This window comes from Phocoena phocoena, chromosome 10 (assembly GCF_963924675.1).
Source record: "Phocoena phocoena chromosome 10, mPhoPho1.1, whole genome shotgun sequence".
NCBI classification, from domain to species: Eukaryota; Metazoa; Chordata; class Mammalia; order Artiodactyla; family Phocoenidae; genus Phocoena; species Phocoena phocoena.
The window spans coordinates 85,038,106-85,062,338 of record NC_089228.1 but is presented as its reverse complement, the minus strand read 5'-3'; the positions used below and the strand labels follow the sequence as shown (position 1 = coordinate 85,062,338).

General features: G+C 40.6%; 1 protein-coding gene across 3 annotated transcripts in view; it reads left to right on the top strand.

The window, feature by feature from the left end:
• CARMIL1 (capping protein regulator and myosin 1 linker 1) overlaps window positions 1-24,233 on the top strand; it is a 317,501-nt gene that overhangs the window by 187,350 nt on the left and 105,918 nt on the right. For all 3 annotated transcript variants that reach the window (XM_065884857.1, XM_065884856.1, XM_065884855.1), the window contains exons 13-17: window positions 6,814-6,917; window positions 9,314-9,391; window positions 9,535-9,611; window positions 12,611-12,715; window positions 17,772-17,841. In XM_065884857.1, the coding sequence (XP_065740929.1) occupies window positions 6,814-6,917; window positions 9,314-9,391; window positions 9,535-9,611; window positions 12,611-12,715; window positions 17,772-17,841 (434 nt within the window). The remainder of the gene's footprint in view (window positions 1-6,813; window positions 6,918-9,313; window positions 9,392-9,534; window positions 9,612-12,610; window positions 12,716-17,771; window positions 17,842-24,233) is intronic.

The following is a 24,233-nucleotide window of genomic DNA, read 5'->3' as shown; positions in this document are numbered from 1 at the left end:
TGACCAGTCCCAGTCACCACTGTAGCTCTACCTGCTCTATTTCCTGTCCTGGAAATTGCCTTTCCTTCCCCAGGTTCTTTCCTGACTCCACTCACCATCCTCTCAGTTCTTCCGTTTTGTTCTTATTTTGCTACATCAGCACCGTCACAATAATAATTAAGATCTCCCTCCATACACGGCCTTGTATACGCTTCGTATTCTGCTTGAAAAGCTTGTCTTTCATCTTGTATAGGGAAAACCTCCATTCTTGCCTTCCTTCTGTGTTTCTCTTTCCTGTGCATCTCCTTTACTACTCACACAAAACATCTCACTTCTGACACCTCTGGTCACCAGATGTGTGGAAGTTTTTCCCTCACAACAGGCAATTCTCTGTGACGCCACCTGGGTAGCCTACAATTCAGCTCAGTATCTACCTGGAGATGGCACGAGATCCTGCAGGTTAAGGGCTCAGTCCCACAAGACTGCCATGCCCCCCGACCGCCTTTAGATACCAGTTCACACGCCCAGGTTATCAGAGGTTCCAAAGACCCCCCTCCTTGAGTTTGATTAATTTGCTAGAGTGGTCCACAGAACTCAGGGAAACGCTTACTTACGTTTACTAGTTTATTAAAGGGTATGATAAAGGATACAGATGAACAGCCAGCTGAAGAGGTATTTAGGGCGAGGTCTGGGGGGGTCCTGAGCCCAGGAGCTTCTGTTCCTGTGGAGTCGGGGTGTGTCACTCTCCTGGTGTGGACGTGTCCATCAACCTGGAAGCTCTCCAGAACCCATACCGTTGGGATGTTCATGGAGGCTGCATTACGTAGGCGTGGTCAGTTATTAACTGCATTTCCAGGCCCTCTGCCTTTTCTGCAGAAGTGTTGATGGGTGGGGGTGGGGGTTCTCAGCATGGCTTGGTCTTCCTGGTGACCAGCCCCCATCCAGGAGCCCACCAGGGTTACCTCATTAGAGCAAAAGATGCTGCTAACGCTCTTACCACTTAAGAATTTACAGGAGTTTAAGGAGACCTGGGTCAGTGTCAGGGTCAAAGACAAATATTAGAACAAGGGATGTTTCCAGTGCTCTTATCACCTAGGAAATTACAAGGGTTTGAGGAGCTCTGTGCCAGGAACGGGCATGGGAGGCAGAGACCCATATATATTTTCTCTTACCTCACACATCTCCAAATATTCTTGGAGAGCTTCAGTTTATTTTATAAAACCCTCATCTGTGATCATCTCTTCTGAGATGTCTTATTCCTGAGGCTTCAACAGAATCAATTTCTCTTTCCTTTCTAGAGCATATCTAACATTATTGTATAAATGTGGTGTCTTCCCTACTTGAAGGGGGCTCTCCTTGCAGCCTCTGTATCTCTCATCTCCGTATCTCCAGCACCTGGCATAGTGCCTGGACCATTGTGGGTGTTCAGTGAAAGTTTCTTGAATAATTTCCCATTCCTTAACTATATCACTATGTTTTGAGGGCAGTATGTGTAGCAATGGCCCGTTCTCTTGCAGATTGCCTAGGTTTGAATCCTAACCTTTTTGCTTACTGTAAATTTGCTTTTACAATCTCTTGGTTGTACCTGCCTCATTTGTACTATGGAACTACGAGCATCTGCTTCATCAGAGGTGCTGGGATTAAATGGGTTACTACGCATACAGTGCAGTTTTTGGCACAAAGGGCCGCGCTGTCCGTGCCGCCATCATCTTCTTCCTCTTCCTTCTCCCCTCTCCTCCCTCTCCCTCTCCTCCTCCTCTCCTTCCTCCCTCCCTCCCTCCCTCCCGCCTCCCTCCTTCCCTCCCTCCCTCCCGCCCTCCCTCCTCCCTCCTTCCCTCCCTCCCTCCCACCCTCCCTCCTCCCCTCAGTCCCACCCTCCCTCCTCCCCTCAGTCCCACCCTCCCTCCTCCCCTCCGTCCCTCCCTCCTCCCCTCCCTCCTCCCCTCCCTCCCACCCTCCCTCCCACCCTCCCTCCTCCCTTCCCACCTTCCCTCCCTCCCTCCTCCCCTCTCTCCCTCCCTCCCTCCCTCCCTTCCTTCCTTCCCTCTGTTGTGTGTTTTTATATGCTTTTATTTCGCCTGGGACAACCGCAGTGTCGCACCTACAAATCTGGTGAATGACTGCTGCTCCTGGAAGATTCAGTTTCTATCCCATTTTCTCTTTGAAGCCTCTCAGACAGCCTCCTCTCACCACACCCTGTGGGACCAGATGTTCCCTTCTCTGTGTTCCATAGCACAGGAATTTGTAAATTCCTCAGTTTTAGTGCGTCTCCCATTGTATTTTGGTTGTGTCCTAGCCTGGGAGGTTCTGGATGGTAAGGGCTTTGCCTCATTCATTGCCATGTCCCTGGCACCCAACACACTGGAAGTTCTCACTAAATGTGTCGTGGATGAGTGGGTGAAGCAAAGTGGTCCCAGAATGGTTTTCTGTCCATCTAGTCATACTTTATTCTGACCATACAGTTTCACTGAGTGATTTGAAATTGGGGGTGGTTCCATACGTCCCATGATTTTATGTGCACACATTTGTACCCACATGTTTAAGATGAAGGCATAAAAGCAACTTTCCAAAGGGAAACATTTCCCCAGGAGCCAGTGATTTCTGTCTTGATGCCTGAAGCCATCTACAGATCTTAAAGCTAAGTGTGTGTAGTCCCTTTTTGTTATCACTCTTCTACCTCAGCAAATTAGTTTCATAAAAACCTTTTTTTTCTGATGATTATCGATGCATTACATATTTATGGTAAAGATTTAGAAGATACTGAAACGTATAAACGAGAAAGCAAAAATTACTTGTAATGCCAGTACCAAGCCATTACAAGACTGTCACTGTTGACAACTTGGTACCCATCCTTCCACACTGTTTTCTGCCTGTACATAGTTTATTTATATACATACCTACAAAAAACACTCACATGCATATATGCAATTATACTGTGCTTACTATCTCATAAGCTTCCTCCCCTGCCCCCTGTAGTAAATTGTGATCATTTATGTCAGTAAATACTTGGTCCACTTTCAAAGGCTATGCCATAGTTCAGCGTATGCAGAATGTTCCCTAATTTATTTAAATGATCTGTTGTACATTTAGATCATTTAAAATTCTTCAGTAGTGCAAAGAACACTAAAATGACTTCTATATATGGTCATGTGTTAATTTCTTCTTTAGGATAAATTCCTGTAAGTAGAATTGCTAGATCAGAGTTTACAAACATTTTTGTTTGTTTGTTTGTTTGTTTTGCTGTATGCGGGCCTCTCACTGTTGTGGCCTCTCCCGTTGCGGAGCACAGGCTCCGGACGCGCAGGCTCAGCGGCCATGGCTCACGGGCCCAGCCGCTCCGCGGCATGTGGGATCTTCCCGGATTGGGGCACGAACCCGTGTGCCCTGTATTGGCAGGCGGACTCTCAGCCACTGCGCCACCAGGGAAGCCCAAGTGTTTGCACACATTTTTAAAAGCGTTTTCTGATATTCATTGTCGAGTTGTCCTCCAGGTATTTCATATAACCCTCTCTACACTCTCACTATCAGTAGATATTGTTCTCTGTTTTAATTGTTTATCAAGCATATGAACAAAAGTATTCTGCTATTTTAATTTTAATTTCTTCAGTTATTGCTTAAGTAGCTTTTCCTGCCTTGTTCCTTAGTCACTTGTATTTCTTTTGGAGGAAATTGCTAGTCCCCCTCCTCTGTTACTGTTCTGTTTACAGTATCAATTTTTTTCTTTATTCATTTGAATTCTCCACACATTAAAATGTTAATCATTTATTATGTGCTTCATAAGTCTAACTCTTTCTTTAGGTAGAGGTTTTTTTTGATTTTTGTTTTTAAACTTGATTATATTTATTTAACTTAGTTGTTAATTACTGTAAGACAGATAGAGGGATGCTATGATCATTGATCCTTCTGAGGGCAGGTTTGGGTTCTGAGGCACCTGAGTGCTACCCACTCACTGATGCCCTGTCCCTTCCAGTGTGATGAGAGTGGGCAGATTCCCTAGGCAGAGCTGGGTTCCTCAACTTCCTTGTGAATCGGGACAGCCCCACATGCCCTATACCCTTCACAAATAAAGATCAACACCTTTATCTCTTCTCTGCAATAAAACGTGTTTGAGGATTAATATTGTTTTATAACATGTGACCCAAAGAATTTTAAGTTGCCCTTCCTAAGATGTATATCTTGAAATGTTGTTTTTTTAAAAAAAATCGATTTCTTAAAGGTTTTCAGTATTCTTGCAGACTGTCACAAAGGATCTGAAAGGTTTTGCAGGTTCAGAATAACTCAGATTAAATTGTAGTTTTAAGCTTTTGCTGAATTTGACTCACATTTATATTTTCGTCCCATGAAAACGTTTATATTCATGGCTCATAATTCAAGACAGATTTTTTTTTTAAATCTGCCCATGACATCCACACTGTCTCCAAATATCCTTTCTCTTCCTCAGATGTTAGCTAAGTGATAGTTTTCTGGATTTCTAGTAAATGTCCTGCTGGTTGCCAGATTATGTCAATGCAGGGCCATCTGGTACCACCTTTTTCCAGCTGTAAACACTCCAATAATAAATATGAAGAATGGTCAAAATCACTAGACAACCAGAATCGACGATAGCATGAAGATCTGTGCATACTTTGGGTTGGAAGAGCCCTGATTTTTTCCATCCTACGTTTTTGTGATTTCCTGCTATTAGTGTGTTATTAACACAGGCCTCATGTGGATGTAGGCTCCAGAGGTGGGGGAGGAAATCCTTCATTCTGTTTCAGTAGCTTGAAGCTGATCATGATAACATGATTCTCTCCCAGTTCTATTCAAATGTTGGCCAACTGCCAAGCGCCCACGCTTGGCAAGGAGCGTTTTGCTGTCAAGGCTAATTTCACCTTCTAATTTCGGAATTTATTTATTGAGTTTTGTTATACCCCACTAGGGACATAATTTTTAAAAATGATTTTCTGGATGAGAGTCTGATATTTTCCACAGGTTTTGGACTCGATTATTCCATTTCAAAATACATTGATGTTACCAATAACAGGGCAAACTGAAGGAAGCTGGTCATTTAAGCAATCATAGAAGTTGCCTCCAGAAATTAACCTTTTCTATGGGCCATTGCAAGTTCCTTTTATCTAACACAGTTAATCAAACCTCTGCCTCCTTCACTGCAAAGCTCTTGTCTCTTACCTCTTTGATAGTATTGACGTCGCTTGATTATTCAACTGTCTGGGTCTCCCACTGGACTGGCTTTGAGAGGGTGAAAGAGTATCCCCTGGGTCTCAGAAGCCCATGCCTGGTATACAGTAGGCCTTAAATAAAGATTTGTTGTATTGAATAAATACTCCTCGTGTAGCACTGGCTTTTCATCCTGGAATTTATTTAGCTTCTTTCGTGGTGGTCTTTGAACTTTTTGAGGGCAAAGAATGGGTCTTATTTACACGTATCTCCCGAATCCCCAGCATTTGATAAGCACGTTATGAGCGCTTAATAAATGTTGAGTTGATGGCCAAGAAATTCTTCCATGTACTTAAGTAAAACATTTTCCCCTCTCTGCCTCTGAGTCTTCTCTACAAACCCAAATGGACACTCACCATCAAGAAATGGCTCAGTAGCCTTTATTGGACACACACTGGAGTTGGTTCTCTGTAACTCTCCAAAGCTGAAGGATGAGGTAGTAATCCCTCCGTGAGTGCCATGCACCAAACATTCTAAACGTGGAGCAGAGTACTTGTAACCCTCAGCTTTTTTTTTTTTCCTGGAGTGCCTCCTTGGGTCCTGCAGCCGTGACCAGTTCTGGCCTGACCCTCGCCCCTTATCCTGAGGAAGGCTCTGTCCATGTGCAGGCAAAAAACCCGTTCCCTGTTTCCCTTTCGGGTGGTTAAGATAGGCTGGGATTTTCACAAAGAATTTTACTGGAAAACAAGAAAAACAATGATTTATGAAAGTATACCCACCTTAGAAATAGCCGTATTTCCAAAATATACGATTTAGAACCATGGACTTTCAGTAGAAACATGAAGAGCTTTGCAGTGTCCATATCCCAGTTATCTGAAGGGTAATCATCAGTGATAATTGTGTGTATTGACCTCTTTGAATCCCAGGGAGGGACCAGCCTCTTCTGGGCTCCCATTTTGAAGTGACCTGGTGAAAATCTACCCACCACAAGTTCCTGACTAACAGGCCTGTTTCAATTCCTGTTACCCACAGATAGTAGACCATACGTCTCTCTGCACGGAATAATCTTACCCTCCTCATGTGTTCATTCTTTGTTTTTTGAGGTGGTATTATCAGTTTATTTCAGTTGACTTTAACTTGAACCATTTATGTTATGTATATAAATAGTGTGTACATGTCATTAGCTCTTTGTAAAGTCCATTTCAATCTAAATTTTGCCTTGAGTGTAATATGTTAAGTAGAGCAGTGCATTCCTGTATTAACTTCCAAGTACTTTCAGTAGCCTAAAGTATCTGAATTTGCATCTGCATGCTTTCAATACTGTACATTAAGGCAAGAACCACCTGGCAGGATTGAGAGAAGGACGAAAATGCCCAGTTAGACTGCTTGCATCATTTTAAGACTTCAAAGTAAAATCCTTTCCCTCCACATCATTAGAAGTAGAGCAAAATGAAGTTGATTCTGTTTCTTTCTCCTACTCAGTGAGTTGGTCGTGTCTGTGACTAACCTGTTCTTCCTGTCAAATGACCATCCTAGAGCTGCCTTTTGGGGACAGGGCTTATGGTTAACCTCAGTCCTGCAGGTTGATGGGGCTGCTAGACCGTTTAAAGAAACTCACAAACCTCATTTTTTGGTTCCTGGAGTGGAAACTGAGCCTGGATCTCATCAATGTTGCAGGGGTGAATAGCCTTTCTCAGTCACTCAGTGCCAACCTGTTGACCGCCACCACTCTTAACCATCTGGACCTCTCAGGGAACATCCTTCGCGGAGATGACCTCTCGGTAGGTTTTCTTTTCCTTACTGCCATCTTCAAAGAAGCTGTACTTACTAACCCTGGACTGATTTCGAAACATATTTCCCCACATCTCCCTTTATCATGACACCTTCAAATCATTTAGTCATGAGCTTATGAAGAGTTTTAGAGAAATGTTCCAGAGCCTTCCTTTACTAAATGTAGCCTATTCTAGAGATTTTATCCCCCCTCACTTAAGATTGTTGAAGTTTAAATACTTTTTCTGAAGGAATTTTTTTCTCCACTTCAAAACATTATTGCACCTGTTAAAATTGCCTGATAAGAAAGATTGGAAACATAAAATGAATTATTTCATCATTAAATAATTGTTAAGAAGACTGGTGGCTTTTTAAAAACATAGTTTGTGATGGAAAGGGGATATTGGGATGAACTTCAGTCCCATATTCCATGATCACAGTAGAGAGGGGGAGGGTTAGGAGTCATCTGGGGCCACTCCTGAACGTTTGAGTGTGAAGGCAAGAAGTTTCCCCTCAACTATAACAAGATTTTTCATGCAGCTGAATCAGTAATATAAATGTTTGGCAGATCTTATTGATACAGTGAATTAGGTATGATCTCATTGCCAGATGGGGTGAGTAGTCCCCTCTAGTCACAGGATAGAATTTAGAAGAAATGCTCCCTTACCAATGGGGTGGGACCCACAGCACATGGACCTCTTCAAAGGACCTTAATTTACATTCCATTGCTTTATGGGAGTGAAAAACGCTGTGACATGTATTCTCATTTCTCTTCTGTTTTCCTTTCCCTGTAAGACAGGGAATGTTGCCACAGCCCTCTTCGTAGTTATTTTCCTCTCCCTTACACTTGAACTCATTAACATAATATTAGTACTTGCTTCCTGGTGTGCCATGACTTTTTCAGTGTGTTGTCCAATTGTGGTTGTCACTTTCACTGATGATTCATAAATCTGCTCCTCCCAAGATGAAACAAGGAGTCCGATGTGAAACCACCAAAACATTACAGTGACAAACTAGCAGAATAGAGAGAAAGGTAAAAGAAGAGCTTGAAGATTAAACAAGAAGGCTGCTAACATAGGGGCATTGACAGTCACCCAAGACAGCAAAGTAGCCAGCCAGGAGTCCTGTCCCAGCTTGCCTCTGGGGAAGGGCAAGTGGAATGATGAAGCCGAGTGACAGTGGGCTTCTAGCCCCGACAGGCTGAGGTTCTGAGAGCCATTCAGCAGGTGCAGGGAGGGGCTTACCTGGCCCTGTGCTTTCCAGGAGAGCAGCCTAGCAGGGACTGCTGGAGAAGTGTTGGCCAGGTTGGGTCTTGTCACCGCTTGAGGGTGATTAGAGCTCCCCCAGCTGGTGGCCAGGAGTAAACTCACAGTGCCCGGCAAAGACAGAGAATCAGATCTTCATTAAGTCAGAACAAGATTATTTTTCTGAATCAGAACTTTTCATGATACAGTACATTGTATGTCTGGTTATTCTAAAATATTTACAGGCCAGTCTTTTGCTATTCTGAATTCCTTGGTCAAGAGGAGTTTTCTCAAGCATCTATAGCTAAGCTGCTACACTTACGAGTCTTTGCCAAGGACTAGGACCTCTCAATGTAAGCTTGTTTGTTTTTGCAAGTATCTCGTGGCATCCAGTGAAGCAAAGCAGAATTCAGCTATTTGCCTGGCGGCAGGAGCTGGGATTTGGTGGCTGTTGGTGGATGCTGGCACCACCTACTCACACAGGGCTATTAGAGAATAACAGAGTTGTTCATTTTATTGTTTTGATAGGCTTGCATGGGGGTGAGGGTATAGTTTAGGCATTGTGACACTCTAGAAACTGGAGGGTCTTAGTTATAAGTGAGATTAAGAAAAAAAAAAAACCTAATAGTGCTGTCAGGCCCTTTCTTGTTAGATTTTGGAAGTAACTAAGGATAGAAAAATTATTTTCTTGAACTGAAGAGAGTATAGCCCGAGACCACCATCCTGTGGTTCAAATTCAAATTAGTGGCTCCTTAAACACTTTCAAAAGTGATTAGCATTTTGGTAGGGTGGCTGCAATTCAGGTGGTATTTCAATCTCAGCAGTTAAAATGAATTAGCACTGTTCCAAATTGTGTAATAAAAATGGAGCTAATCAGGAAAACGGAGCCATGTGTAACAAAATGGGGGTTTGGTAGCCAGGACTCCATTTGGCCTTTCTTCAACTTAAACATACTTTAAAATATTCTTTGGGATTTTGCTCTCAGGGAAGGTAATGGAATGACAGAAAATTCTGCCACTCTCTTGGGAAGAGTAGAGGATGATCCTCAGTGGATTTGGGCAACTTGATTTTAAAATGTTAACTTAACATCGTGTGTGCACGCGCGAGTGTATGCATGTGTGTTTCTGGATCCTAACATATTTGGTTTTTGCTTTTTATTCAAGTCCATGTACAGTTTTTTGGCCCAGCCAAATGCCATTGCTCATCTGGATTTGTCCAATACAGAATGTTCCCTGGACATGGTAATATTTTTTTATATTGCTCGGGGGGGTCTCAAATATGGGGGTCCCATATTTAGATGGGAAACAGTGGGCTTTCGTCCCAATAAAATATTCTCCGAGTCCTAGAAATATTTGAAAATAAGAGAGCCTTGTTTCTTTCCCAGGTCTGTGGAGCTCTTCTCCGTGGCTGCCTTCAGTATTTAGCTGTGCTCAATCTCTCCAGAACTGTCTTTTCTCACCGGTATGGATTTATTCCTGCTATCATTCTCATCTAGGAGTGTCTTTCTCTCAGAGAAAGTTGTAGTGAGATGAAAACAGAGTGATAAAGGGTGAATGTTGTGCACGAAAGGGGATGGTCCTAAATCATTATCTATGAATATTAGACCTTGAAAGTTCAAGTTTTTATTATATCTTTTTTCCCTGCAGGACAATGTTATTATCAATAACTCCAGACTGCCTATATGAACGATGTAATAATGTACTATTTCTCATATGTGGACAGGCATTCTCTCTTAATATGGTAAAGACCCTTTTAGAAACTTCTGTGGGTGTTTCTCAATAATACACTTTGAATGAAGTATCAACTGTGTCTGGGAGATAAAGAGAATCGTCACCCCAGAGCTCATGCATTCTGATTTGTAGAAGTGGAGGGCCCGCCTGAGTACCTCACTTCTACCTTCCCGACTTAGAATTGTTTGCAAAATCAGGCAGTAGATTAGAGGCAGAAGTAGTCACACACAGCAGTGACTTAGAATGGCAGAATGCAGAAAAATTATGAAAAGTACATGGGTTATGTAACTGTGGAATTCTGGAACCATCTAGTGTATTAATACATTTCAACACTTACCATTTGTAATTATTACCACAAGTCGTAAACAATATTTTAGTCATTATATGCTCTTTAATAACATGGAGAATGGCTTAATATTAGAAATATTAGAAATACGGAGGTATTTTTATTGGTTAACTTTTTGAAAACTTTACATATTCAAAGGGATAACAGTCACTTGTTCGGAAAATTCACAATTCAGCATGCTTTATTCTACAATTATGCCTCATAGTGAGTTATTCTATATTTTAAAGTATTCTTGGTCCGTTACTTCTACAGTATGTAAATGTCTGTGATAGCAAAAATATGCCACATATACCTCAATAGGATAAGATCAGAGAGAGTAAAATGTAGGAGATAAAATGGTGGGAGAAGTTGAGAGTTTTCTAAGATACTTTATTTCAAAGGCCTTAGAGGGTATTAACTTGACCACCCAGACCACTCACGTATTTGAAGTCAGCTTATGAAGCCATGCTTTGGTGGAGCTATAATAGACTGAGGAACTGGGTTAGAAATGATATCATAGGTGATAAGGATTTTCATCTAATCAGCTCTTTTGAATTCATACTACTGTGAATTCTGTGATGACTGGTCCTAAGTAGAGCTATTAAGCTTATAGAGCTGGAATTGTGCTACCAAATTTCCTTGTCTTCCAAATGAGAGGCTGTGATTAAACTGTTTAGTACCCACTACCTTACCTAGATATAACCATAGAAAGCCCTTAGTAATTATGTAGAAATTGCTGCATTTACACTGAGTTGTGGATTGTTAGCCAGGCTGTTCATACTTTGGTTCACAGATAATTTCATAAGTGTAGCAGTCAGGATAGGTCAGGTTGTTCCAGTAACAAATGGTCCCCCCAACCCTCCACCCTCTCCACAGCTCTCAGCAACAGCAGTTTTGTGACATGTGCCTTATGGGTTAGCCACATCACTCTGGGAGGCAGAGCAGCCTCTTTCTAGTACGTTGACAGTCACATAGTGGAGGAGAAAGGATCATGGTAAAACTTGTCGCTGGAAATCACACACATCACTTCCACTCACATCCCATTGTACTTCAGGGAATACAAGGCAGGTTAATTTTTTTGTTTTTCCTGAGATTTTGGCTGCTAGCCACCCTCAATTTATTCATGTTACCAAGACCCCATTTCTGAAGTCTGCCAAAGTCTGCTCATCAGAAAAAGAATGTATATATAACTGAGTCACTTCGCTATACAACGGTAATTAACACAACATTGTAATTCACCTTTACTTCAATTATTCAATTAAAAAAAAAGAAAAAGAAAATGAACACGATATACAAGCGTCTGTCGGGGACCAGAGTTGTTTTGAAACGTCTAACATGTATTCTACCAGAATTCTCTTTCCTCTTAAGTGTATTTTTCATCCTCTTAAATAGATATTCTGGTTGCTTAGGTATTTCTTCTCAGCCTGAAATTGTCCTGTTTTAAAACCTTTTTCAAATATTGACAGGTTTCCTAGACCTGTGTACGTAAAATATTGTTGAATGTTCTGTGGTTGAATTCGACCCCTAGGACGGCCTCTGCCCTGAGAGTCTATGATTCCCACCACAGAATATGAATAACTCTCATTGAATAAGTGTTTACAATGCATCAGGCTAAGTGCTGTACTTACTCAGACCTTCCAACAATTCTGTCAGATAGAACAAAACAGACAAAGCATTCATATTCCAATTTTGACTCTGGAATCTTTTCTTAAATTCTCATAGTGTTGACTCTGTCTTCTTATTGAGTTGTATGATTTGATTCATATACTTCCCACTGGAATAGCAAGGGGACGTATTTGGAGGTTATAAGCATTTCTTTCTGGAGTTTTGTCTTTATTCTAATATTTGGCCTGAAATAATTAGATCTGTGGTGTGGATATAAGAGCCGAGTAGGATATTTGTCATGCAGGCTTCTTGCCAACCAGACTTGACATCTGGTCACAATCCCGTTGCGTCTGAGACCTGCTGCATCTGAAAACATAGCCAAACACAGGTAGTGATCCTTAACAGTCTGATGCCACCCAGTGGGAAGGCTCTTTAAATTGGTGAGAAATACGTATCTTCTTTGACTTATTTCTTAAAAATTCAAATATGGAGTTTCCTGAAGAACTAGGGGGTGGAACACAATGAGTTCTTTGGCTACAAAGACTAGGAATCAAATGTTTTCAAGACTTAATGACATTTCTTAACCTCTCCTACATAATTTTCAAAAGTACACTGAATTAATTTATTTAACTTCCAGACATTTTGTTTCTTTTTACCTTTAACTTTCTACTGAAACACAACCAGTTCATGGATTATTTTACAGTGTTTGAATTTACCGATGAATAATTGTGCCAGTTTGGAAGTGGGGTGCAGAGATGGAAGTTTAACTGCGTGTAAGACTCTCATGTTTTGTTTTTCAGGAAAGGAAAAGAAGTACCCCCATCTTTCAAGCAGTTTTTTAGTAGTTCTCTGGCTCTGATGCAAATCAACCTTTCAGGCACAAAACTGTCTCCTGAGCCCTTAAAGTGAGTGGTGAATTCATTTTCTCCAGAGCTTTTTAAAGTTCAATTTGTTATTAGGAATGTGCTTGAGGGAAGGGAAAAAGACGTTCAATCCTTAGACGTACGTCTAAGACAGACAAGGCCGATAAAAATGCCTTTTTACTTTGGGTCACAAAGGAAGTCAAATTCTTTCTGAGTACATTGTATGCTGTTGGTATTATTGCATCTTCTATGAAAAAAAAAATCTTCCTTTGGTTTGTGACATTGGCAGTAGTCACTGATCTATAAAAGTTGTGTTTCTGGGTACCGTCACCTTTCTTTTGACCTCTGTTCAGTCCATTTTAGGTATATTCTTGTGTGCATTTTAAAATCTCTTCTCAATATTTCTACTAACAGTAATAAGCAAAGGCTATACACATGTGTGCAACAGAAACAATTTTTAGGTGCTATGTTTTCTGAATCACCTAGGTATCTGTTTCGTATTTTTACTTGGCAGGAAACTTATGGGTTAATATCCTTAGTGTAGGTGTCATGGTAAAGTTGAACTTTTTAGAATAATTTGTTATCCTTGAATTTCTTTTCACCATTGCCAGAAATAATCAAAAGGACTATAGAATCTAATTCTGAGTCAAAAGAACATTTTCAAGTGGTTATGAATATCTACGTTGTCAGGTGTGTTCACATGTATGCACAGATTTCTCCTTTCCTCAGCTGACATGTAAATCAGCATTCAATTTGTTCCCTTGCAATTTGTATGAAATGTTAAAATCAATGTCTGCTACTCGTTCTACTAGAAAATTAATCATCTAATTTGTAAATTGCCTTTTCTTTTCTTTTTGAGAGGTGTGAAATTCTTGATTAGTTTTCTACAAAGTACCATATGACTAAAACAATGGATGCCTTTAAGAAGAGTTGATCCACCCGTGCAAAAAAGAAAATCCTGATGTTATAGCGGCCTGTTTTTAAAAAAAAAGAGGAAGAATTGAATCTTTGTAATAGAAATCTCTAAATATAACAGCTGCAAATTGTAAAAACATGATTAGGCTGTCTGTATGGATGTTAATAAAGCTATCAGCATCAATATTCTAAAGGGGATCCATTATAATTTAACCACATTCATTCAACTGATATTTATTGAGCATTTATAACAGACTAGATGCCAGGAAGGCACTGAGTAGAAAGCAAAACCAGACTTGCTTTTATCACATCATATCAGCGGGAGATTAGCATATTCAAAGTAGTTTTAGTGATAGGCACATGGTATACTAATTCAATGTTGCTGGTTCCTGTAAAATATAGAGTAGTTCTTCATTGATTATATAGAATAATATTTTATATAATAATCCTCACCACAACAACGCTGGATTTACTGTACTTTATTATAGGTCAGTGTTAAATCTCGTGACCTGTTGTTATTTATGTTAATGTTTAATGATAAATCAGTACTGGCAGACCTCGGAGATGTTGTGGGTTTGGTTCCAGATCACTGCAATAAAGTGAATATTGCAATAAAGCGAGTCACACGAATTTGGGGGTTTCCCAGTGCATTTAAAAGTTATGTTTACACCATAGTGTAGTTTATTAAGCGTGCAATAGCATTATGTCCAAAAAAATGTACATATCTTAAATAAAAAACACTTTTTGCTCAACAGTGCTAACCATCATCTGAGCCATCAGCGACTCGTAATCTTCTTGCTGGTGGAGGGTTTGAAATATTGTGAGAATTGCCAAAATGTGACACAGAGACACGAAGTGAGCAAATGCTGTTGTAAAAGTGGCACCAATAGACTTGCTTCGTGTGAATTGCCGTAAACCTTCAATTTGTAAAAACACGCAATATCTGTGAAATGTAATACGATGATGTATGCCCGTAGTCTCTTCAGGTCTGTGTTTTGCTCAGTAAAAATTTTAATATGAGGAAAAAGGCTTCATGGCCAAAGATTCTGTAAACAAAATTCTGGATGTACATTTAATGTGATGCTATAATTTGAAAAGATATAACAAAACTGAGGTGCTTGGGTTTGCCTGTGAGGGGGTGAGGATGGAAAGGAACTTGCCAAGCACTGCCCTAAGTTAGACACACAACTGGCTGCTTACCCACAAACTGTCACGTGCAGTGTTGACAACAGCCGTGGGAAGGTATCATTATCCCTATTTTACAGCTGAGGAAATGGAAGCTCACAGCAGCTAAGTAATTTGTGAAAACTCACTGCCATCGCAGCTTGGGTTTTCTGGGAAGCCAAGTCAGAGATGGAGATTAGCATGTAGGATGTTTGTTAGGAAGTGCTCTTGCAATCCCACCTGTGGAGGGGGAGCAGGAAGAAAGCAGGATGGGACAGAGGGCAAGTTGAACTGAGACTATCACAGTGAAGACCTCAGCCAACCCGATGGGAGCTTTGTTGCTAGAATGTCCCTGAGCTGGGCGACGAGGCTGGGCCCGTATACCCCTGTGTTGATCAGTCCTTGGATACAGGCTGCCCCAGAAGCAGATGTGACCTTGGGCGAGGCACTTGTCTTGGGCTGAGGCAGACCCCAAAGAGGACCGACAGCTGAGGGGGCTCTGGGAGGTACATTGCAGAGTTCACTGCTGTCAGCCAGCGGACACTGGCTCAATCCTGTTCCTAAACCCACGTTGTATCCCCAAGCACCAAGAGGGGCAGAGGGAGGCCCTCATTTCTTAAAGGGAGATCAGTAGCCGTAAGAGAGAAAGCTAAAGAAATGCAACTTCTCTTGATGGAATTGCTTATTTCATAATTGTGTTTTTCCTTGGAGGCTCTTTTCTGTCCACATTAAAGTATTTCAGGGCTTTTTAAGAACATGGTGACGCTGCCAGAGCCGTGGAGATGACATACAAATTCTTCTGTTAGACCTACTAGAGAATGGACTTGAGGACATGGGGAGGGGGAAGGGTGAGCTGTGACAAAGCGAGAGAGAGGCATGGACATATATACACTACCAAAGTAAGGTAGATAGCTAGTGGGAAGCAGCCACATAGCACAGGGAGATCAGCTCAGTGCTTTGTGACCGCCTGGAGGGGTGGGATAGGGAGGGTGGGAGGGAGGGAGACGCAAGAGGGATGAGATATGGGAACATATGTACATGTATAACTGATTCACTTTGTTATAAAGCAGAAACAAACAAACAAACAAATTCTTCTGTTAGTCAGTTTGACGCTAATGATTGAGGACCGAGAGGATGACGATGTGAAGGCAGTTCACTCTGGGTTAAAATAAACAACACACCTTGTGATGGAGTTTTCCCCCAGAGCCTGCGATGCTTTGTTGTAGTCGTTCTGTTTTGTTTTACTAGGGACAGTTTCTGTGGGTTATTTATATTTGTCTCATGAGTCGTTACCTCTTAATCATTGGCCTTCTGTAGTTAAGTATCTTAAAGGACACCATTTATTTCCTTGTCCTTAACCTACTCGTCAGAATAGTAGGAGGAGTTTTCCCTCCATCTAAGCATTATACAAATACAGAGTTAAAATATGTGGCTAAGTCCTAGAAACTGAAAACTTAGAAATGTAGGGACCTCTTTCGTAGTGTCCTGACTCTCCCATTTTGCTGATGAGAACCTGAGACACAGAGAGGAAAAGTGATGTCCTTCAGGCTACCCAATGCTCAGTAACAGAATCAGGACTTGAGGACAGGCCTTTTGGTTCTTAGTACCAATAGCTTTCAGTAGCTCAATACTGCCCCCAAGAAAGAAAGGGCGAAAAGGCACTTTTTAGGAAAAGAGAAACTCTTGAATAATTACTTGAACAGAGGCACACACACAGATGAGACATGCCCAACCTTTTTCATAGGATAGTGTTTTAGAAGAGAGGACAGTGAACTGGATTAAAGGAACGAAGATACACGCAGTCCCCTTGACCTTCTTACCCACAGGGTAAGCTGTTTTCGCGGCTGGGAACAGCCAAGTTCCTGCGCTCTGCCCACCTCGGGGATTCTCTCTCAGTGGATGAGACCAGAGAATCACTGGATGGAGGAAAATCTCAGAGACTTTGGCATGAAGTAATTCCCTACTTTCCCACCTCCCCCTTCCCCTGGGGTATTTTTGGAGTCTGCTAGTAGAGGTGCCTTTCCTGGGAACATTGAGAACAGGTAGTCACCCCCAGGTGACAGTTGCCTTGGTTCTACTCTCTAGTATTTACAACTGTCTGCCTTGCATTATGGTTATTTGCACACATATTTGTTTCCTCTGCTTGAGATTGGCAACCCTCTCATACTCATCTTTGTACTTCTCACAGGGCCTAGTTGAGAGTCTCTTTTCCTTTCGGTGTAATTAATGGATGTGGGCGCATGTATGAAATTTTTGTTTCAAGCCTGTTCAGTGGTGGTGGATTTTATAGGACTGACTTGTAAAAGTAGAGTTAATTTATTCTCTTACATGTGAGATCCATATGATGAGTCCAGTCTCTTCCATAAGCAGATAAGAAAAATCCTTTGCAGAGTGGTGATGGTGTTTATCCTGTGACCAGCTAGTAGTTGGATAGACAGGCAGGATCCTGCACTCAAACTCAAGACTAGTACCTTATCTTCCATGCTGTACACCCTTACCCATCCCACCTCTGCAAGTCCTTTAACAAACTCATCTAGATATGATTTCACATCCCGGAATACTCTAGAGCCTGCCTTCCCCCATTAACATAACCCTTAGGGAAAACTAGCTTTACTTTGCTATTCTAATAACAATTGCCTAATAATATTCTAAACATTATTAAAGGTGTTCTCAAGCAGATGCAAGGGGCAGTTTATTTGTGATGAACACAATTTAATTTCAGTGTGCAATTAGGAGCACTGTTGGTTTATTTCCTTAGGAATTAGCAACCCTGTCGGGTTTCGCATTTATGAGGGACCTGCTCTGTGTCAAACAGAAGAGTGTTTCCCTGTCATTTTTGTCACTACTCTTGGTGGGCGGAAATGCAGTTGGCATTTTAAAAAGTGAGACGCTGCTTGGTGCTTGACCTATGATTCAGAAAAGGCCTTCTTCTTTCTCTGGGTTTTGTTCAGTGTGCTTACACATTTTTAGAGCAACAAGTGGAATTTTTATCTAAAGTGTGTGTGTTTCCTCCCCTCAGAGCGCTGTTATTGGGCCTGGCTTGTAATCATAACTTGAAGAGAGTTTCTCTTGATCTCAGCAACTGTGAGGTAAGAACACCTTTAGATGATGCACTAGAATAGATAATAGCCTGAAAATTGCTTTGTCTTTTTCCTGGAAACAGTGTGATACTGTGATTCCAGACGGTATACAAGGAGCAGAATAACACACTTTATAGAAATTTCTGATGTTCTGTATATTGCGAGTTTTATCTACAGACAGCCACGGAACACCATTCAGAAAGCAGTCAAATGTGCTTTTAATGACTTTTCTTTTTCTCCCCTTCTTCCTGCCAGTTGCTTAAGTCTTTTATGATGAAACTTGGAGATATCAAGCCTTAAACTAGCTTTACCATCAGGAAAATTGTACCATACAGCCTTCCTTGCAGGGGCCAAGATGTGTACAGCCTAACTTGGATTTGGAGAGTGTGAAAGGGAAGATCCTTGTCATTAATTTTGCTTTTTTATATCTTCATTTTAAAGCAGGAAAATTAAGATGCTTCTCAAAATTATAGTAACTACAAGCAGTTTCTATCAAAGTACACACAGAAGAATTGAGACTAAAAGCTTCTACATTTTAGAGGGTACCTGAACTTTTTCGCTATCTTGAAACTTTGTTTGTGTGGAGATTAGTAAGATTAGTAAGTTTGTGTGGAGATTAGTAAGAAAATACCCGGGTACAAACTATCCAGCCTCTTTAGAGCCTGACTTTACCCACCATGTCAAACTTGGTGCCTTTTCTCAGGGCTGGAGGTGGGAGTTTATTCATTCCTATTCTTGGGCCTTTATACCCACTCTTCTCTCTTTCTGGACCACTCCTGCCATGTCCCTCTTTTTCCCCAAGGCCTCCCTCTCTTTGAGGATCTAGTTCAGGTGCTGTCTCCTCTGTACCTGCATCAGATTCCTACTGTTTGATCTGAGTTTGGCCATGACTATCTATGCAATCCTGGGTGAATTACTTGATAGTGTTACATCTCAATTTCTGCATTTGCAAAAAGGAAACAACATTAGTGCCTCTCCTAGTAGGTTGTTATGAGGTTTAAAAGAGCTCTTCTTTGAAATGTGATGCTTAGATCGTCCGGTACCTATACAGGTTGTTCCCTATTGTTGCTTATCTGTCTGTACGTTTCTTCCCTGACTGCTTCAGCACTTTGTGGTCTTATTTTTTTCCTAATTGTCTAGTACTTAATGACAGTGACATGCATTTGGACACTGAACCACGTGTGGTGCCTTGCACAATTATTAAATTGGCTCCTGTATGCTTTCCCAGCTGGGTTGTGGCTTTATGGAAGGCAGTATTTGTGTCTTACTTTGCTTTGTGTTTCCTTTAGCCACTAACAAAATGCTGAGCAGTAAGCCAACACTAAATATTGAAGATTAATGCTTTACCTCTCTGAAAATTCTAGAAACTGACAAGTCTGAAATCAGCCATATAAATTGTTAGTGCAGGATTTTTTTATTAATTTTGAGCTGGGGTGAACGCCAACTGTGTGTGATTTACTAGTCTTTTTGTTTGTTGGGGGGAGTGGGGGGAAGGGAAAATCCTAAAAACCTAACCTGGCATTGTGAAATTTTCATGTACAAATTAATGCTCTTTCATTTATAAAGACAGACCGTAAAACAGAAACTAGCTCTGGTAATATGAATTAATTATTTGTTTACCAGCACTTAACATTAAGGGCATGCCAATAATAAAAATTCCTTATGAGGGAAGGCATAAGACGAATGAGGATAGAAAGGGTTATTCTATTAAAAAAGCAAGTTGGTATAAACCTTGATTGCTGTTAGATCAAAATACTGAATTAGCAATAACCCATATGCTTTACTATCCTGATTAAGGATCATGATTGTGACCAATATAACATCATTCATTTAATTCTGTAATCAAAACTGGAATGGACATAAGTGATCATCTGATTCTCATGCTTATTGATGAGGAAACTGAGGTCTAAAGAAGCTGAAATAATCCAGCTCACTAATGGCAGAGTCATAATCAAAGTATGCTCTCCCAATTGTTGTTAATACTAGTAATTATTAGAATATCATACAATTAGACATTTTCTCCTCAAATAAGTTGATAGGTACCATATGCCCAAAGAACACTGTGTTAGATTGTCACAGAGCTTCTTTTTTAAACTCCTTTGTGATCCTATTCAGAATAACTTTCAGAGACAGTTATATTTGGTGAACCATATAAAACTGACATTTTTGTGGGTCAAAAATGGCAGACAACTATGGAGAACAGTATGGAGGTTCCTTAAAAAACTAAATATAGAACTACCATATGACCCAGCAATCCCACTACTGGGCATATACCCTGAGAAACCCATAATTCAAAAAGAGTCATGTACCACAGTGTTCACTGCGGCACTATTTACAATAGCCAGGACATGGAAGCAACCTGAGTGTCCATCGACATATACAATGGAATATTACTCAGCCATAAAAATAAACGAAATTGAGTTATTTGTAGTGAGGTGGGTGGACCTAGAGTCTGTCATAGAGAGTGAAGTAAGTCAGAGAAAAACAAATGCCACATGCTAACACATATATATGGAATCTAAAAAAAAAAAAAGGTTCTGAAGAATCTAGGGGCAGGACAGGAATAAAGATTCAGACGTAGAGAATGGACTTGAGGACACGGGGAGGGGGAAGGGTAAGCTAGGACGAAATGAGAGAGTGGCATGGACATATATACACTACCAAATGTAAAATAGATAGCTAGTGGGAAGCAGCCACAGAGCACAGGGAGATCAGCTCGGTGCTTTGTGACCACCTAGAGGGGTGGGATAGGGAGGGTGGGAGGGAGACGCAAGAGGGAGGAGATATGGGGATATATGTATATGTATAGCTGATTCACTTTGTTATAAAGCAGAAACTAACACACCATTGTAAAGCAATTATACTCCAATAAAGATGTTAAAAAAAATATTTTACACAGATGGAAGAAAAAAATGGCAGACTATTGGCAGTTTCATATGGATCCATCAAATGCTAGTAGACTTTTTCCTTTATAATTTTTCTTAAGAAAGCAGGAATCCAGATCAAATTCTGATGGTAGGATTGACCATTATTGTGATGATAATTCCAACTTCATTTTGGCCATTCATTTATGAATTATATGATAAAATGATACTGCTGAGATGGGGACCCGTTAATACTACCTTAGTGCCATGTTCCACCATCTTACAGCTTGAAGCACAGTACTGGTGACCACGTTTATTAAGTCACACATTGTATTGCTGCTCATAAAAATTAATGAAACACAAAATTATTTTTGTAAACTAAGGTGTCTTGTGACATTTTTCTTCTTAAAGCTAGATGTCCAAGTTTAACTAGGTTTCACTTTGCTCATCTCCATGATACAGTAAACCTCTTTCCTATAAAGGTACTAGAAGTTACAGTATTTTCTGTTTAGAATGCTTGGCACTTAGAGTATTAACTCCTCCTTAAATCATTCATTGCTTCAGAATTTATGTAGTGCTCTTGGAAAAAAGCGTTCACTAACTTGGAAGTTTAAAATTATGCATATGTGAATTTTTTCTGTTCATTCTCTATTTACCCACAGTAGACACAGCCTTCTTTACTCTTATTATCATGCCAGTCAAAACCATGGAAGAATTCATCACTTAATGATGAATAAAAAGAAACTGATGATCAGATAAATGCCCCCACCTGTGGTGGGTTGGGGGGAAAGAAGCTTCACCCTGATGCCATAATCATCTCGGGAAGTCATTTCTACAGGGGTGGCTTACTCAAGGTGAGGGACCGACAGACCTAAAAGGTCAAATGTCTGTTGTATAATACTGGGGAGTTTCAGATGTGGGCACTGTATGAGTTCAGTGCCCCCTACAGATACCTCTAAGTACAATAGTCTACCCAAACCATGGAAGCAAAGAACAAATGTGAAATACGTTGAAAATTTTTTTCATATTTATAAATAGATTACTTATTTTATTATAAAACAGCTGCTCTCCACTGATTAACTTTAAAATTAGGTTTATATGGGTGTCATAGAAAGTAAACGACCATCATCTAAAATCATGGTTGAGTTTATTTGGAGGAGAGAGACTGTAACCTTGAAACAGGAATTAAAAGTGTCTAGACAGGAAACTTAGAATAACTTTCCTTAAGCAAATTATTTTGTTTTTACCATTTACTGATTCCTTCACTCTTCACGTTTACCTTTCTTGGTGCGTTATCCTTCAGTACTGCCCTGAAAGAGGCATTTCACATTCATCAGTTTGAATGAGAGAGATTTACACTTCATGCTATTAAAGAAAAAAGTGTCATGCAGTGACATGTTGCTTTCCTACAACACAAACATCCTTGATATCTAGAAACTTCAATCCAAAATTTGGGGCTGTAATCTTTTGCTCTGTGAGGGCTCAGCTAGTCAGTGCTGAAATTAACCTTTCATTTACAGATAACTTCTCTACTTAGAGAAAAAACTTACCTGTTTCACATTAATTATGTTATCATTTAATTTTCTTGGTCTTTTAGTATCAGAAAAGTTTTCTTTGAGAAGAATAAGAAAATGACTCCAAGTAGTCACGGAAGGAAAGAGAGTATCATAGCAAACAAAGGGTGGGCACTTTGGAATCCAAGAGGTTCCCTTCTTTCAGCCCTCATTTTTCGCCTGTGGAATGGGGATTATACAGTCATCCCTCAGTATCTGCTGGGGATGGGTTCAGGGAGCTCCGACAGATACCAAAATGCACAGATGCGCAAGTCCCCCGTGTAATATAGTGGAGTACAATAAACACAGTTGGCTTCCATATCTGCAGGTTTTGCATCTGCTTATTCAACCAACCTAGGACTGAAATTCCACAGAGGGCCGACTGTAATAGTTTGCTGAGATAGCATTTGGCACAATGCCAAGCCTAGGGTGACTACCTTTATGAAACCATTTAAAAAAAATCACCTTCAAAGTTGTTTTAAATCTCTCAGGAATAATTAGTCTCATCAGTTTATAGGCACACCTGGTTTTGGACACAAAACAGCATTACCCTCTACGGCCAGGCTCTGAATGGCCTGTGGCTGATCCCAACTCACTCTCAAAGCGTAAGGACTTAGCATCTGTGCAGATGTTCAGAGAAATGTGTGTGTTCCCTTGTCCTCAAGGTTAGTTCCAAAACAAGAGTTTCAAAACTCTTTTATATATGGTGATAGTGATGTTGACATTCATATGCATTCTCCCCGTGTACCCCTCTGCCTGAAAGGAGGCAGTGGGTGTATGCATCCTGGCTTGTGTTTAGAAATCTTATTACTTCATAGTCATACTTCAGGGGAAGAATAAGTCAGTGCTGGGACTGAATTCTTCAAGCTTAATCTCTTTCCGGGTGAGAGAGGAAAATCTCTGATACTTCAGAGAAGACGTAAAGGCTAGCCATAACTGAGGAGTTGTTGCAGTCTGGATGTGGGAGCTGGTTCTTTTAAGGAGAAATTTACCTGCACATTATGCCATATTCATCGCAGTGTGCTTTGATGATGAGTAGAAAAAAGAGCATCAGATATTAAAATTTGTAACGAGTAGGACATTGCAGCAAGTCACTAGTAACTTTTCAGACAATTCCACTCGATTTGATAGTCATTCAGCCAGCTTTGAGGTGAGAAGGTGGGTTTGCTTGTGTGTGTTGAGCATCATCGTTGCTGTACCCCTTGCTATCACTTTCCTATTAGGCTGAGTGTGGAATGCAAAATGGAAAATGTTTCACCACAGGATGGACATAAGCAATATAATTCATGCAACTATTTGGAAATGCAAGTATTTCCATTCTCTTGGAAATGACAGTATATATATAGTTGACCCTTGAATAACACGGGTTTGAACTGCATGGGTCCACTTACACGTGGATTTCTTTTCACTAAATACCTCCTATAGTACTACATCGTGGTTGGTTGAATCTGCACGTGGGGAAGGAACCACGGATACTGAGGGCCAACTGTAAAGTTATACTTGGATTTCTGATTGTGTGGAGGGTTGGCCCCCCCAACTCCCCTCACCCCAGAGGTGTTCAAGGGTCATTTGTATTATATATCTTTCTTGGGTTCTAAATTACCTTTTGGCATCAAATCCTGCTAGCGAGGATATGTTGGGAACTGGATCACGTCAAACCATTTTCTGTTCTTGGATTATCTTACGGTATTCAGTTTCATGTGAGAAAATTTCCCAGGATGGAAATTATTTTTTCATTAAAAATGGAACCCCTATAGAGGACAAGTGATAAATAGGGAGGTTATTTTATATTTAAACCTGTAATATTTGCCGCCTCTTTTTAAATGGCAAGTGCTCTTGAGGAAGGAAAATGAATTATTAAAAGTTCTCTAGATTTTAGTTTCCTTGTTTCTGTACCCATTATGGATGTTTTTGTATTAGATAGAACTATTCACTTATAGAACTATGAGTAACAGCTGAAATATTCCACCTTCCTTGAGCGAGA